General features: G+C 41.1%; 1 protein-coding gene across 4 annotated transcripts in view; it reads right to left on the bottom strand.

Moving 5' to 3' along the window:
- SLC6A11 (solute carrier family 6 member 11) overlaps positions 1-17571 on the bottom strand; it is a 220377-nt gene that overhangs the window by 118756 nt on the left and 84050 nt on the right. For all 4 annotated transcript variants that reach the window (XM_039481696.1, XM_039481698.1, XM_039481697.1 and 1 more), the window contains exon 6: positions 16633-16765. In XM_039481696.1, the coding sequence (XP_039337630.1) occupies positions 16633-16765 (133 nt within the window). The remainder of the gene's footprint in view (positions 1-16632; positions 16766-17571) is intronic.

Here is a 17571-nt window from a genome sequence, read left to right as displayed (position 1 = left end):
AGTGTAAATAAAAAATAAATCACACCACTGTAAGCTCATTAGTAGCCCTGGCACCCACAGGGGTTTTAACCTGGAAGAGCTGGTCACTTAAATTAAAAATGATCTCCCCCATAAATGAGAGCGTGGAAGTTTTACTGTAGAGTGGCACGTAAAATGCTATTCATAGGTGTCCTAAAGATGCAAATACTCTGAAAGAAGAATGCTAATTTATTGCATTTCGTAAAATCTACTATACAAAGAGGAGGAAATGCCAACTACTGTAGTTATGGGCAAGGAAGAGGAGGATGGGTACGAACAGAGACGCAACAACAGCAAGTTTCATCTGCTATCTTGGAAAAGCTCAGTAATTCAAGCAAAGCTGAAATGTTTAAATATGAAGAACCCCCATCAAGCGGGAAATCACCACAGCCCCAAATACCTCAAAATCAAATGCTGCTACTTAATCAAGTAAAAGTCAACTTGAAATCTAAGGGATGAATTTTAAATATCAATTGGGACTAATAAATCAGCTGACTGTTATTTTTTAAATGGTCTTTAAGGGTCTTTAAAAAGTACAAGCTCTTCTAAACCAAAGCTGTTGCTAGGCAAAAGCTTCCAGGATTTCCAGATGCTGAGCTCAGTTACACCTATGCAGAGAGACCAGTATCTAGCCTAGACAGCTTTTAACAGGGGTTGTGGTTCTGGACTGGGCTGGTAAAGAACAACCCCAGGTTATCGCCACTAGTTTGACTTTCAGCTAGAATTTACAATGGGCCAAACCCATCCCTCAATATCACCGAGTAAATTTTCAGTCTTCACTGGAGTTACACAGGTGAGTATGAGGGAGGAATTAGGCACCATGTGAGTTTGCTTTCTAGAGGCCAATTTTACCACTGGATGTGCACATGCAGCCCTCACTGAACTCCCCTGAAGGCAGAGCTCTGCCCTGGCTGTCCTAGCTGGAAGGGGGTTTAACACGCCTGAACGGATTCTCTCACGCACTCCTTTTCCTTTGATCAGGCAGCATTAAAGAGAACTGCTTGCATCTCCTCAGGCGGCATAGAGCACTTCCCTCCACCCCCAGCATGGGGATGTTTGTGGAGGGTATCACAACCAGAGCTGTTGTTCTCCAGCTATTCCCAAAAGGTGGAGGGTCTCTGGGGGACCACTGCCAACTGGCACAGGTTAGTTTAAGCCCCAGGCTATGCTAACCTATTCAGGGGCTTAAACTAAGGTGGAGCCAGTAAGCCACAATCAGTTTCCTGACAGTCTTCCCCTTCACCCCACTTCTATGCCAAGCGGGTCTTGGCTACAGTATAGGACATAGCCAGTTTATTTTTGAATTAGAGTGGTACTTATTTAGTAGAGCATATAAATATGTTTTTGTCCCAGTATATCATTTTCATATTTTTGGTCTAACTACAAATATTAAAAGCCTGAACCATCAACATTTAAAGGGAATTTTCTTTGCAATTCTGCATCAGCCACAATCCCATGTTCAGCCTCTCTCGATGTAGTCCATCAATCTTCTAAGCAATCAGACTGACATCCAGTGGTCAGTGTTAAAGTTTCAGCACTCATCAGCCATCACCACTGTTCTGGGAGATACCACAGTGTTTCTTAATACTTTAGAATAGGAAATATCTCAGAAGCTGCTGTGCAGTGAGTGTTGGTAAAGGGTAATATTTTAATGTCACCCTCCGTAGATAACACAGACATCACTGCAGTATCTCATAAATCTACTCCCTCTTTGCATCTTCTGTGATCATGAAATGGGGTTGTGTGTTGAGATGAGTCATGCTTTTACATCATAATATACAATCTATCTTTTATTATTTAAAGAAAAGGCATATCCAAGAGAGGAAATAAAATTGGTCTTGTTTCTTCCTCTTAGGAATACAGGTCCTTATCACCTGTTCACTGTTGTGAGATGTTGTGAGATGTATTTACTGTAAAATTGTTGCAATTAAAAGTGTATCTTCAATAGCTTCACCACTTAAAATATAAACAAACATACTCTGTCTCCATCTTTCCTTTGCATTTCAACTCCCTGCACCTATTACATTAACCATAGTATTCTTGTGGCTCACACCTTTATTATAACAATGGACTGCCTGAAAAGTACCTCCACTAGCACAGCAGCTGTTCCCAACTGCTAAACCACTCATGCCCTGGTTACCTAACTTCCAATCTGAGTGAAAGGCTAGTAAGATGCAGAGTAAATATGAGGGAAAGGAAGACATTGTGGCTAAGGCATTGGGCTAGAATTCAATCTGGTTTCAGCTCTCAGCTCTGCCAAAGATTTTCTGTTCACCCTTGAGCAATTTACTTAATCTCTTTGTGCCTCAGTTCCCTTGGAAATGCCACCACATCACTCTGGGAGTGCCAGATATTTAGAGTACCCAATGTAGCAATGGAAGCTCCAGCACTGAAGCTGTCTTTGTCGCTCAGGTAGAAAGGTATATCATTATGCTTTTGCAGCTCTTTACACTGGTTTTGTATTGCATCTATTGTAGCTGACTTCAATGAGATATACAGAATTAAGGTTTGTAAATCTCAAAAACCATGTCACACAAATCATGTCAAACCAATCTGATAGCTTTCTTTGATAGGATAACGAGTCTTGTGGATAAGGGAGAAGCGGTGGATGTGGTATACCTAGACTTTAGTAAGGCATTTGATATGGTCTCACATGATATTCTTATCAATAAACAAGGCAAATATAACTTAGATGGGGCTACTATAAGGTGGGTGCATAACTGGCTGGATAACCGTACCCAGAGGGTATTTATTAATGGTTCCAAATCCTGCTGGAAAGGTATAACAAGTGGGGTTCCGCAGGGGTCTGTTTTGGGACTAGCTCTGTTCAATATCTTCATCAACGACTCAGATATTGGCATAGAAAGTACGCTTATTAAGTTTGCAGATGATACCAAACTGGAAAGGATTGCAACTGCTTTGGAGGATAGGGTCATAATTCAAAATGATGTGGACAAAGTGGAGAAATGGTCTCAGGTAAACAGGATGAAGTTTAATAAAGACAAATGAAAAGTGCTCCACTTGGGAAGGAACAATCAGTTTCACACATACAGAATGGGATGAGACTGTCTAGGAAGGAATAAGGCAGAAAGGGATCTAGGGGTTATAGTGGACCATAAGCTAAATATGAGTCAACAGTGTGATGCTGTTGCAAAAAAAGCAAACATGATTCTGGGATGCATTAACAGGTGTGTTGTGAGCAAGACACGAGAAGTCATTCTTCCACTCTACTCTGCGCTGGTTAGGCCTCAACTGGAGTATTGTGTCCAGTTCTGGGCACCGCATTTCAAGAAAGATGTGGAGAAATTGGAGAGCGTCCAGAGAAGAGCAACAAGAATGATTAAAGGCCTTGAGAACATGACCTATGAAGGAAGGCTGAAAGAATTGGGTTTGTTTAGTTTGGAAAAGAGAAGACTGAGGGGGAAATGATAGCAGTTTTCAGGTATCTAAAAGGGTTTCATAAGGAGGAGGGAGAAAACTTGTTCACCTTAGCCTCTAAGGATAGAACAAGAAGCAATGGGCTTAAACTGCAACAAGGGAGGTTTAGGTTGGACATTAGGAAAAAGTTCCTAACTGTCAGGGTGGTTAAACACTGGAATAAATTGCCTAGGGAAGTTGTGGAATCTCCATCTCTGGAGATATTTAAGAGTAGGTTAGATAAATGTCTATCTGGGATGGTCTAGACAGTATTTGGTCCTGCCATGAGGGCAGGGGACTGGACTCGATGACCTCTCGAGGTCCCTTCCAGTCCTAGAATCTATGAATCTATAAGAGCAACATTGTAGACAAAATAACCAATACAAAGAAATCCAGTACTTTGCAAAAAGAGTACTTCCACTTTGGCCTGTAGGACTAAAGGAATTGAGCATCGTTCCCACCAGGGAACTTTGATGTATTTCTAATCCATGAACTCAGATACTATGAGAATGGATATCAGAGAAATCCCTGTAATAATGGTCCACATCTTCAGCAAATGGAGTTCTGCCAATTTATACCAGGTGCTGCACATGCAGAATGAGGGCTGGCTATTGGCCTAACTCTGCAATCTTCATTTTAACAATACTGGCTTCATAGAACCTAACAGAGAGTTACCCAGCAGAAATACAAGTTGTACTTCACCCGCCAAGCCCCCCAAAATAACTACCAACAACAATGCTTTAGCACCTGAAATGCCATACTACGTACAGATCTCACATGTCCCCTCAGAGACCTATTTTCTTGTTTTATTGCTTGGCTCCCATCTTCTTTCTGACATTTTTCTGTTTGGTTTTCTGTTTGCTTGTGTTTGTTTAATTGTGGGGGAGAGGTGTGGAGTGGTTGATTGGGGAGGAACGTGATAACTACAAAGCAATAATATGAGGAAGAAATGGACTGAGGTGATTCAGACACTAAAATCTTGTTTGCTGGCTTGATGTTTATTTTTTAAACAAATGTTAAAGTGTCTGAAAGTTTTATAGAACGTCCGGTCCAGGCACAAGTCCATTTACAGTACCTTTACTAAAACAATATGCTTTTCCTTGAGACAGACATCTGATTTTATTTCACTACATTTGTCTACCTCTTAATATTTTCAGAAAACACTTTTCATTTTGTTTTAACAGTTGGGTTGTTTCTATTTCATGCTTTGGCTTGGTACGTTGAATTACACCTTTCCTCCAGCCTTCTTACATGGCCCTGGACCTCAAGCTATCCTCCTGTCACATTTAGGGCATGATACACTCCCACTTACTTCAATTAACTTGGAGCAGGCTCTTATCTAATACAAGACTATGTACACACTACAGCTTATGTCGGTATAAGTTATGTCGCTCAGGGATGTGAATTAGCCACTCCCAAGTGACATAACTTATGCTGACTTAAGTGCCAGTATGGACAGCACTATGTCGGTGGTAGAAGCTACCACTGCTCACAGAGGCTGGATTAATTAAGCCGACGGGAGAGCTCTCTCTTGTTGGCTTAGAGCAGTTCCAGTAGATAGCATACAGTGGCGCAGCTACATCAGTGCAGCTGTGCCACTGTAAGCTCTCTAGTGTAGCCATAGCCTTAGGCTTGGTCCACACTTAAAGGTTAGGTTGACATAGGTTCCTTGGGTCGGGGCTGTGGAAAAACCACACTGCTGACTGACACAGCTATGCTGACCTAATCCCCCGTGTATATGTAGCTACATTAGTAGAAAAATGAATTATTCCATCCACATAGCTACTGTATTCCTACACCAATAAAAAAACCTCTTCCATCTGTGTAGGCTGCATCTACACTTCAGGACCAAGCTGGCATAATTACAGAGAAGTAGCTATGCTGGCATAGTCTCTGAAGTGTCAACATACTCTAAGCCACAGTTCCTAGTAAAGGTGGACCTCTGCTACTGAAAGCTAATGGCAAACAAATGAAACAGATATTGCATTATTTTGATTTAATATTACAATCTAAAGCTGTCCACAAACACCAATCACAATTTGTGAAAAATGCTTGCCAGCACTGCATACAGACCTCCTTAGCTAACAGCTTAGAGATGTCCTTAAATGCTCAAAGCTGCACAGGGGAGGGGGAAAAGAAAATCTCAGTAGCTGTTTTAAAACTTCACACAGAGGAGGTTGGAAAGCAGAAATTCTGCATGCATCTCATGAACGTTCTACTTTCCTCCTTTGAATACAGAGATCAATCTTGGACTGAGTGCTAAAGCCTCACCATGAAGGGCTATTCTTTGCTACTACTTCAGGCTGAAACAAAAGACACTTCAGGAGATATAATCATTGCTGCCTAGTTCCTTTTCCTGGGCCCTTACAATGGGCCCCAGTTCTTTTTTTTTTCCACACATCTTTTTCTTTTATTTTCTTCTTCTGTCCTTTTACTTTCTTTCTGCCTCATTGAATCCATTAGAGTCTTTATATAGTCTGCTATTGAAAAATAAATTTTCTGTGTGGGACTTAACTGCTGGCAAGCAGAGCTTAACTCCTTCTGATGGGAGGGCAGCTGACTAACAGGCAAAAGGTATGGAGAGCTATTTCTGAACTTTATGTTTTGGCACACACGAGATATGTTGCTAGGAGTCTTCAGGGAGAGCCTAGTGGATATTAGACTCAGCGGAAGGCAGTGCACAGAGGTTAGTTAAATACTATGCTCCAATCCCTAGCAAATTTGTATCAACTTTTCAATTTTCTTCTTGCTTTGGCTGTATTCTGGTCTCTCATACACAATTATAAATCAGCAGTCACTCCACTGAAGTCAATGGAGTCAGAGCAATGTAAAGCTAATGTGAGATCAGAACTGGGTCACTGTAGTCTCAAAACAAAAGCCTTTCTGCACAGTAGGATATCATAGTCAACAATTTCAAAGACACTAAAATATGGGGCAGAGTAAAGTCACCGCAGTCTGCTGCCAACCTTTCTAATGGGACCAACATAGCCCTGTGCCCAATTTAAGAGGATTCAGTCCCCTGCAGTAAATTAGGGGCCAGATCATGGCCTTATACAGGTATACATACAGTTGGGGAGAAGGTACAAAGGCACCTTCCTTTCCTTGCACAGCCCACTCCAAGCATAGCACCCTAGACAAGGTGCTGACACGATGGAGCTATGGCCCTAACTGGCACATAGAATGAGATCAGAATGCAAATAGGGAGTATGCTGGACAACATAAAGGGATGTAATAGTGGGCGTTCTCCCATGTGTGGTGGGAAGCTGCATGAGGGCTGTTCCTTAAAAGAACACTAATACAGAGCTAGATTCTGTCCAGGGAGACCCATTTCAAGATCTGAGCCCTAGGGAATAGCAGGTGGAAACTATGTGAAAGCTAAGCTTTCAGATCCTCCAGTGCTGAATGCCTAGTACAAGAAATGAAAAATGTCACATTTGCCTCTGAAAACAATGTCACTTCTTTGAAAAAGTAAAGCAAAAGGAGAGACAAAAGAAAATGATTTTTCTTTCTCTAGCACTGTGTCCTCTGTTCTACTCGTCCAACATGGATAATCAAATAATTTGACAGGAGGAACAGAAAGACGCCCATAAATCACCTCACACTACCCAGCTGTGCTTGTGAGTGAGGAAGGGGAGAGGACTGGAAGGAATTTGTTGACTTCTGTAGCTAAGGACGGCTTTATACTCAGCCAGTGCTGAGTTTGACAGCTTAAATATTGCCTTTGAAAGTTGACAGAAACTGCTCGTCTAAATTCATGGATTTCCCCTGACAAGAAAATAAAACTTTAACCAGATCTAGTGGAGTTTCAACTTCATTTTCCTAGTGAGCTTTAAAGGTTTGGCATTTAACTTATTGGGATAAGCACTCGAAAGCTCAGATGCTCATCAAGTATGGATCTTAACTATCTAGGTCTGTTGGGTCTGTTACCCTGGACTGAAAATCTAGCTAGGACCAGATCATACTGATCAGTGGGACTTCTTGAGGAGTAAGGTATTATTCAGCCTGAATAAAAGTGCAGTAATCTGGCTGCTAGAAAGTGTGAATTTCACCAAGTCTGACCTGAAACCATTAATTCAAACAAGCCCACTTAAGGGATTTGTGAATCTTTACCCTTATCTGAGCTTCATGTTGTGACAACCCCCCCAAACCAGGTGCCATTGGGAAGTTTTATTGACTCAAACCAAGTTTGCCAAACCCAGTCAGGTAGAACATGACAAGCTCCAGTCACAGCCATTTAATCTGAGGAGCTGCTCCAGGAGAACTGAGCTGAATGCCACAGGTTTAGATATTTATGCATATAGAAAACAGTAGGAAAAGTCTGCACTTTAAGGAAAAAATGCCAAATTCTGCCCTTACTTACACCTATGCAACCCAATAACCAATTTTCTTAATGTAGGTAAAATTGTAACATAGTTCCTTTAGGGACAAGGAAGTCTTTTGCCCTGTTAAGGTTTCTATACCTTTTTCAATAATGCCATGGTAGGAAGTAGAATACAAAAATGGCTAATAAAGGTCAAAAATAAACAATTCAGCAGTTCTCCTGTCCTTAAGTTTTTGTGTGGTAAGTGCACTGCAGAGTAACCCTCTAAGGGATCTTATTAAAATGAGTTGCAAACAATTATGTTAACCAAGCAGGATCCTTTTTAGAACTGCAATACAAAATAGGAAAGTAACTAATGATAATTAGGAAAAAGTGTCATACATATTTAATGAGAAGATATTTGTGTAATAATGATCTAGTCTATTATTCCATGTTTTGACTCATGGGACTTTCTTAATCAATCCACTCACACGTTCCATGGTAATGTGAAGATCTTATCTACTTAGCTGTTATCTGGCTCCCATCACTAAGTACCTGAGTGCATCAATTGTATACAGTAACATAGGAATCTCACAGGAAGCATTATGTTTCACCAATGTTGATGATGAAGGTTTTTCTTGTAGACATTTGCTGCCTGGTGAACAGCTGATTTTCCCTGCCCTGTCTTTAGTCCCTCAGAGTCAGCCCCCCCCCCCCCCGCACAATTTTTGTAATCTACTGCCTCTTTCTTCTATTTGTTATGGTGGATGATCGCACCACTGCATTGATTAAGGTAGTGTTTAATATCAGGGAACTCAAAACAAGCGGTGAGAGAACCTCAAAAGGTCCTCAGCTTAAGTTCAGTCTGGAAAAGCAGCTAAATGTTAAGATGGTTATTCAAACCACTCCAATATATAAAACAGGGCTGATGAACTCATAGGAACAAGCTCTTTTGGGAGATTTCTGTATCTTCCAGCTGGTCCCTGAAATTCCCTAAGAGGTTTTCACAAAGTACTGCACTTTGCCAGTTCCAGTCCTGGTCAGAACATAGAGGTGTAGGGGAACTGAGAACCAAAGGAGGATAGTTTTCCATTTGGGTTTGATTCAAGTTTTGGGCAAAGGAATGGGAGAGGTGGTATCTTATTTGATCTGAATCATTCCATTCATCCAAACTCATGAGTCATAATCCCGGTGGTTATGTGAGTATTGTGCATTGAGAGCATTAACTCACCCTCTGATCTCAGTGTTACACGATAATACATTTTTAATTTAACACTTAACACTGGAAAATTTTGACTCTTTGCTAAATCATACGTGGCAAAAGTACAACCCATAATTTTGCAGACAGATGATATGTTTTTGTTCTTTTAAAACTCATTAAAAAAGGTTTCTCTGCCCAAAAGCAGTTTTCCACCCACCATCAAGATTTCTCCAGACAAGCACCATTAACACATATCATAATGGACTGTGTCAATCATATCCCAATTTGCTCTATGAAGCACATCAAGAGAGCAAATTGGAACGAATACTAGATTTTAATGAATTTATTTACTGCTCTGTGGAGGGCAGGGGCGTATTGGTTGTTTGCTTTTAGCAATTTAGTATTTATCTGATGACATGGTTTATTGCCTTTTCATTGGTGAGTCCAGTAATTAAAATGATCAATCATAAACCAAAAGCAAAAACTGAGCCATTAGCCAACCCGATAACAAGCAAATTGATACAGTATTAATATCTGCAACAAAGATCCTCCATGATCAAAGCCTTGTCTTCTGGGATAAGTAGCTCTAGTACTGCCTGATCTGAAGGCCATTAATATCAATGGGAGCCTTCAATAGACTTTGGATCAGGCCATCAGGTTTCATCAGAACTATTGCAAGGACTAGTTGCTAGAGATCAAACGGCTCATCTATCTTGGCTCCTTGCTGCAAGCAGGAAAGATTCTACAAGATTCCATAAACTGATCTTGCATGTGACTGAGGGATGCTTATTGCATTAATTACTTGAATAGCTAAATTGTGTCTAATCCTCACCATCTAAACAGAGTCCTTTTATCCAAGCCTACTGCTCCATGTTGTACTAGATTCACTTTTAAATAATCCTTTTCCTCCCGGTCTATTATTGCTTTTCAAATATTAGGACAGGGTATTATACATAAGAATGCAAAGCTGGAGGGGTATCTCAGAGCTCTATGGTTCAGGCTTGAGACACCAATAATCCCTGGAACCACAGATTCATTTTTGCAGCACTGCTTCTGCCCTTTCTTATTAAAAGTTCACATATAGCATAGAGAAGAGGGGCTCTTTATAGGGCATTAAAAACGGTGGCATGTTTTAGAAGACGATGGGTATGTCCAAATATCTTTGCCCAAATCTTCTCATTTCCCACGTGGTTATGCAGCAGGCTGAACACTAAAAGGTAATAATTGGAGATATACCAATCTCCTAGAACTGGAAGGGACCTTGAAAGGTCATCAAGTCCAGCCCCCTGCCTTCACTAGCAGGACCAAGTACTAATTTTGTCCCAGATCCCTAAGTGGCCCCCTCAAGGATTGAGCTCACAACCCTGGCTTTAGCAGGCCAATGCTCAAACCACTGAACTATCCCTCCCCATGGCTATTGCTTATCCCACCCCTCCCACCCCAAGTGAGTGTATCTCAGAGATGCTGTATGATGAGTCAACACCCTAGCAATGCAATATATTATTACTAATGTGTCTTATTAATGGTAAGGTTCCCTGAAGTTTCTCCAGCTGCATTCACAGAATCCTATGTGTTAGGGATAGGAAGCACTATTCTAACAATCAACTCCTTGCCTAAAGCAGAAAGGACAAAGCCTTGCTTTCACAAAGGGTATGTCTATACTTAAAATGCTACAGCAACACAGCTGTAGTGCTTCAGTGTAGACACTACTTACATCAGTGGGAGGGGCTCTCTGGTCACTGTACATAATCCATCTCCCTGAGAGTCAAAAGCTAGGCTGACAGAAGAATTCTGTCATCAACCTAGTGCTGTCTATACCAGGGGTTAGGTCAGTATAGTTAGGTCTCTCAGAAGCATGGATTTTTCACACCTCTGTGAGATATATCTATACCAATGTAACTGCATAGTGTAGACCAGCCCTAAGAGATTAAGTTAGGACTCAAGTGAGAAACATGGTTCTCTCACATGTCTCTACAGAGCAAAATTTGCAGATGACAAACTTATTTAGGATAGTTAGGACCAGAAAGGAGACAAATAAAAGAGACACGATAAAAGTACATAAAATATTGAATGCTGTAGAGAAGATAGACTGGAAGCTTCAGATCTCCTTGCCTCATAATACAAGAGCAAGGAACATCCAATTAAATTAAAAGGTGGGAAACTCAAAACTGATTAAAGTGGGTATTTTTTCTCATAACATGTAACTAGACTGTGGAACTCACCTCCACAAGAAGCCATTGAGGCCAAGAACTTATCAAGATTCAAAAAGGAATTTATAGGGATAACAAGAATATCCAGAATTATTGTCATTAATGACAACAAACATTTTGGAAAAAATACTACAGCAATCTCTAACTTTGAGATTGCTGTAGTATTTTTTCCAAAATGTTTGTTGTCATTAATGACAATAATTCTGGATATTATTGTTATCCCTATAAATTCCTTAGAGACCAGAGCAAGACCTAATTTGAAAGGCAGATTACCCCACATTTGCCTACTGCAGGTTCTTTCTTCTGGTGGTGGACGCTGTTGAATACAGATTACTGGACTAGCTAGATGTCAGATCTGACCCAGTGTGGCAATTCCTATGTTTCTATGTCTCGTTATATTGTCACCTTTAGTTCCTTTTGGTCTTGCTCTATTCAGTGCATTAGTCTGTAAAGTATGTAAGCAAGTAGTCAAATAACAGCAAGCTGATCTAAAGGTAAATTATCGATGAGCCAGATCCTCAGTGAGGGTAAAGAGACATAGCTCCGTTGATGTCAATCATAGCTGGTTGAAAAGTTTTCAACAGTTTTCCCATTAAAACTGTAGTTTCATCAAAATAGAAATGTTTTGTAGGAATGTTGCTATTTTAATTAAATTTTGAATGGGAAAAAGTCAAGATGTTTAGTTTCAAGAATGTTGCAAATGTTTCATTTCAACTTTATCATTTTGACTTTTATAATGTAATATTAACATAAATATTTTAATATCTTTATATTACAGCTGTCCAGAGGATGACAGTTCCTTTTTGTGACAAATTTCAAGGTTTCAGAATTTGTTTTTGTTCCATATGAAACACAAGTAAAACCTTTTGAACATTTTTATGAAACAGAATTATGTAAAAATATGATTTTTTTTAATCCAAAAGGTAGGTTTTCACCGTCTCAGTCCTTCTCCCTTTCTCTCCACAACCAGAGAGTCCATCCTGAACCTCAAAAATCCTCCTCTTGAAAACTTTGTTGAAACTGATACATCTCCCTGAGATATTTCAACTTTGATGAAGCAGCATATTTTATAAAAAATGTTCCAACCAGATCTAATTCATAAGTATTAGATATAATATATTAATATAATATAAACATCAAAATGAATCAAAATGTTTCAATGGTCCCAAACGGATTTTTGGGGGAATTTTCATCTTATGGGAAATTTTGAAATTTCAGCATTATTTTGTTCTAATTCAGAATGATCTTTTTTCCCCAAAAAATGTTGGCATTTTACTGCAGAATGGCAATTCCAGTTCCCACCCAGCTCTGCTGACAGAGAAGCTCCACTGATCTACCCCAGCTGAGACTCAGGCCCATAATGTCGTTATCTAATATTTAGTAAATATGGTGGTAGGGAAGCGACTGGTGTTCTACTTGGGGGCAGGGAGTGGTAGTATGAAAGAATTGTACATTCTGAAACTATACCTAAGACGTACTTTTAAAAAAAATAAAAGTCTTGTTTTGCTTTAGAGATGACTTATTAGTGACAGAACTTGGAAGTGTCCTAAATTTTCCCAGCACAGTTGGATAAAAATGAGCATAATTTATGTGCAAGCCGACATCAATGACTAAAAATGGAAGATCTTTGAAAGAAACTTAAAATGTCATTACAATAGGTATAAAAACTGCAACATACCCAGAAACCACTCTGTCATCCCTAATCTACAGCATTATCATGAAGTGCCTACAGCAACACATCATTGTGGTATACCAACTCAGCCAACGAGTCAGTGGAGGCAGCGAGAAGATACGCATTCCCACAGCCCTCTGTCAGAAGAAAGAACAATTCTCACAGGGCTGAAATCTTTCAACCACCCCAGAAAGGGAAGTTCCTCTTACAGAGCAAAAATGCATCACTGGCCTAGAGAAGACACTGGAAAAGAGTCTCTGGTAAAGATCCTAATTATTAATCAGAACTAAGATATGATAATCTGAACTCATAAGGTGAAATACTTCCATTACGAGTAAGAGCAGCAGCGGTGGAGGGAAAGGGGCAGTGCTGGCTGTGAGCTGCATCCCACAGACATTCTGCCAGCACAGGCTCCTACGTGGGCAGTCTCCTACAGTACCTTACTGCCCATTTCACAGGTAGCTGCGAGCACCACAAACTACAGCAAATGCGCTCGGGAACAGAGGATCTGAACCCACCCTAAAGCCACCAGAACGTACCTGCCTGTGGCAGCGATGTATTAGCCAGACAGTAGATGCCCCCAAACCTAGCACTCCTGAGGAAATTATAGTCCTAACCTGTTGCTGCATAAATGGAAAGAGTCCCTAAAACACAGTCCATTGTTATCATAACAGAGCAACAAAAGACACTGTTTTGCCATAAGGCAAGAGCTGGACTTTTGATATTATTAATTACATTATTGAATATATATACATATGCAGCTACCTAGCTGTTTGTTTACTCTTTGAGCACAAAAATGCTGTACATGACCAAAGTGCTGTGAGTCTCTAATGAGCCTTTTCATATAATCATAGAATATCAGGGTTAGAAGAGACCTGAGGAGGTCATCTAGTCCAACCCCCTGCTCAAAGCAGGACCAACACCAACTAAATCATCCCAGCCAGGGCTTTGTCAAGCCAGGCCTTAAACACCTCTAAGGATGGAGATTCCACCACCTCCTTCGGTAACCTATTCCAGTGCTTCACCACCCTCCTAGTGAAATAATGTTTCCTAATATCCAACCTAGATCTCCCCCACTGCAACTTGAGACCATTGCTCCTTGTTCTGTCATCTGCCACCACTGAGAACAGCCAAGCTCCATCCTCTTTGGACCCCCCCTTCAGGTAATTGAAGACTGCTATCAAATCCCCCCTCACTCTTCTCTTCTGCAGGCTAAACACAGAATCATAGACTATCAGGGTTGGAAGGGACCTCAGGAGGTCATCTAATCCAATCCCCTGCTCAAAGCAGGACCAATCCCCAACTAAACAAGCCCAGTTCCCTCAGCCTCTCCTCGTAAGTCATGTGCCCCAGCCCCCTGATCATTTTCATTGCCCTCTGCTGGATTTTCTCCAATTTGTCCACATCCTTTCTGTAGTGGGGGGGGGCGGGGTGTCCAAATTCCTCCTAATTCCTAGAGAATACCAGCTTCAACTTTTTTTGGTTTCAGGCTAAGATTTCTAAAGCCAGCTAGGGGATTTGGATGCTCAATTCCCTTCACACACACCCCGCACCTCTGAATATCTTCGTAACGGCTGGCTATTTGCTCAGTTAACTGGTCACCAAAACATTTCAACTGAATAGAAAAGAAATTACGTTCCATCAGACTGTCATCAAAATGTCTCTCCTGCAGCCACCCTCACGCTGAACACACTTATCAAAATGTCACCTAAATACAACAATTCCTTCCTTCTACATATTAGAGTTTCTTCTTCCTTTGTAACTGCACTCTGGTATGTGCCACGGTATTAAAACAGCTTTCTTGTCTATCAGTTAGACTAAACATTTTCATAGTTTAAGTCGGAGATCCATTTCTGAAGAAATAGAGGAAGCTAAAGGAACATGCCCTGGTACGTATAGGAAAAATAATAGAAAGCAGAGATGTAAAAGACCTGCTGTTTGAGGTCACCCAAGCCTTCTGCCTGCCAGTCCATGCCTGTTCCCTATAGTATAATCAAAAGCGTTTTGCATAGTCATACAAAGTAACTCTCCACTAATAGAGCTTTCACCACCTCCCTACAGGGTGATTACTCTGCAATCCAATAGAACTGATTAACTGGACATTTTTCTTGACAATCAACTTAAACTCACTTTTGCTCAATTGCACCCCATTCATTGTGCCCCCTAAACCATTCCTGTATCTCTTGGTGTACATGCTTCAAATACAGGTGGACATTTATTGCTTCATTCCTCCCTCCGCCCTCTCACCCCCCCACTCCCTCCAATCCCCACCACCACCTCTCCACACTTTTAGTTCAGTTCTTTTCATCTTCCCTCTAAAGCCAGGCCTTCCAGACCCTTAATAGTTTTGTCTTCTTTCTATGAATCCTCTCCCGTTCCTCAATATCTTTCTGATACTGAAGTACTCTATGCATTATTCCATGTGCAATCTCACCAGCACCAGATGGCTTCCCTAGTCTGTGAAGCGATGCCTCTGTTGCATATTTAGCAGAGGCTTGTTCTGGCTTTTAAGGCACAATATGGTATCACAAGTTCTCATCTAATTGGTTACCCATCATCACCCTTCGGTCTTTTCCAGTATGACTGCTTTCAACATTTCTTCTTCCCACTTGATATCTGTCTTGGGGATTGTTATTTCCAGAGGTGTCAGTTTTCACTTTTCCAGATGAATTCAATTTTGTTATACGCTGCCTATGTTTCTAAATTCTTTAGGTGTCTTTGTTTTATTTCCCTGTCATCACTGATGCTTGCAACACCTTCCAATTTAAGACCAAATTCACATCTTGGATGCTATGTGTCCATCCCCCTATTAAAATTCACCCAAGCCTTGCAACTGAGGTTCAGAATTTGGCATTGGTCTCATCTGTGAATTTAATGCAGCAAAGACCTATATAGTCTGATATGGAATACAATGTTCAGGAGAAAACATAACTTGTACTTTCTCACCCAAAATAGAACTGGCAAAATGCAAGGGACCTGATTCTCCATTGCCTGCACCTTGTGTAGAGTGCAGGGTGGATGTAAAATGCTCCCTGAAACGGGGTCGGCCGCCTCCTGAGTGCCCCAGCATGGCCTGGGGTGGTTCTGTGGTGCCCCGCCTACATTTCCCTTTCACTCACACTCCTCAGTAATTTCCACAAAGGCATGTATCCAATAACACCTCCCTTTTGGGGGTTTGAGCTAGTAACATAAAATAAACTGAAAAACAAAGTCTTTCACCCCAGTCTCATGATGGGCATAGCCCCTCCACCCTGATATTCATCTTCCTATTCTCCCAGCACTTCTGAGCCTGGAGTTTGGCCTTCTTTGCCTTCTCCACAGGCATCCTTCCCCACTGGTGTCTTCACCTTGCTGATTCAGGGATCTGCAGGAGCCGTCTCACTCTCTGCAATGTTTACATCTGCCAGCAACCATCTACAGCATCTTTTCTCTCCAGGTCTCTTCCTTATCTACTACAGGCCTGATTGGGTCACCTGACTCAATGGTCACATGACTTTCATTTGCCTCACCTGGGAAGGTGAGTTATATTTGTCACAGGTAGACTGAGATCCCTCTCTCCTTATAGGGCCAGCTACCCTGTGACACTACTGTTCTGATTTGATAGCATTTTACACCCACTTTGCACAGGTGTAAATGACATCACACAGCGCAGGGTAAGAGAATCAAGCCCCACACATTTACAGGTTTCCTTTTCAGAGTAGGAAAGTCTTCTCACTTTCCTCCTCTCCAAGCTAACTACCCTTAGTTTTCACATGTATTCTGAGACTGCAAGTCCTGTAGTGCCTCAGAGGACACAGAGCATTTTCAGTCTTACCTTTCCAGTTGACTTTGTTCCTTTCCAAATGCAAAAGTAGCAGATAGTCCAAGCAGCGAGGAGACACAATGCCAGATCCCAGCGGAGATTCCCAATATGTTCAATTCCATCGGATATGGCTAACACCCTGCGTCTACAAAAAATTGTGATAGTGAAATGCTAGATTATTAGCAAAATTATGAACAAAATAATTATAGTGTGGAAGTACAGAAAGAACTGACAGGGATTTGTAGGGGATCTTAATGCATGTCAGTCTCTGTTAGCAAGAGTCAGGCTAGCTGTAACCCTAATAACGCGAGATTTGTAGAAGCGAGGATTGTCTGAGGCGAGTGGAAAAAACTGTGTGAGAAGTTGTTGTGACCTTGCACTGATAGCAAAATATGTAGACTGGAGTCTCTTTAGTGAGAAAAACAAGCTATCAGGATGACCTATGTATAAACAAAATGCAGCTGTTGCTTATTATTGTCTGTAACAAAAGTATAAATGCTTACTGTAATTGTTTACCTGTTGAGAGACCTGTCTAGGAAGGGGAGACCCTATGTCCTAGTGCACTCTCTCCCTGCTGTAGCTGCTAAACAGAATAAAGTATCTGACTCTGCTGCACCCAAACAAAAAGTGAGAACTGAGTTTTTCTCCGACAACAGCATTTGGGTAAAAGGAAGGCTGTTTTAATTTGACACAGAACTAGCAACTGCCTACTGAGAATGCACCATGCTGAGAAAGAAGGGCTTAGAAACAGTAAGTGCAATGTGATTCCTACCTCTCATTGCTGTGATTACTGTATGTATTACAGTAGCACCAACTGGCCCCAACTGAGACTAAGCCCCATTGTGTCAGGCACTGTACAAACATAGCAATAGAGAGTTTCTGCCCAGAACAGCTTCCAATCTAAATAGTCATTTCAGACAAAGGGTGGGAGAAAGGCAGTATAGTTTTCCA

Source organism: Mauremys reevesii, linkage group 7 (assembly GCF_016161935.1).
Source record: "Mauremys reevesii isolate NIE-2019 linkage group 7, ASM1616193v1, whole genome shotgun sequence".
Taxonomy (NCBI): Eukaryota; Metazoa; Chordata; order Testudines; family Geoemydidae; genus Mauremys; species Mauremys reevesii.
The sequence above is the reverse complement of the archived record's forward strand: the minus strand, read 5'-3'. Positions and strand labels throughout refer to the sequence as shown.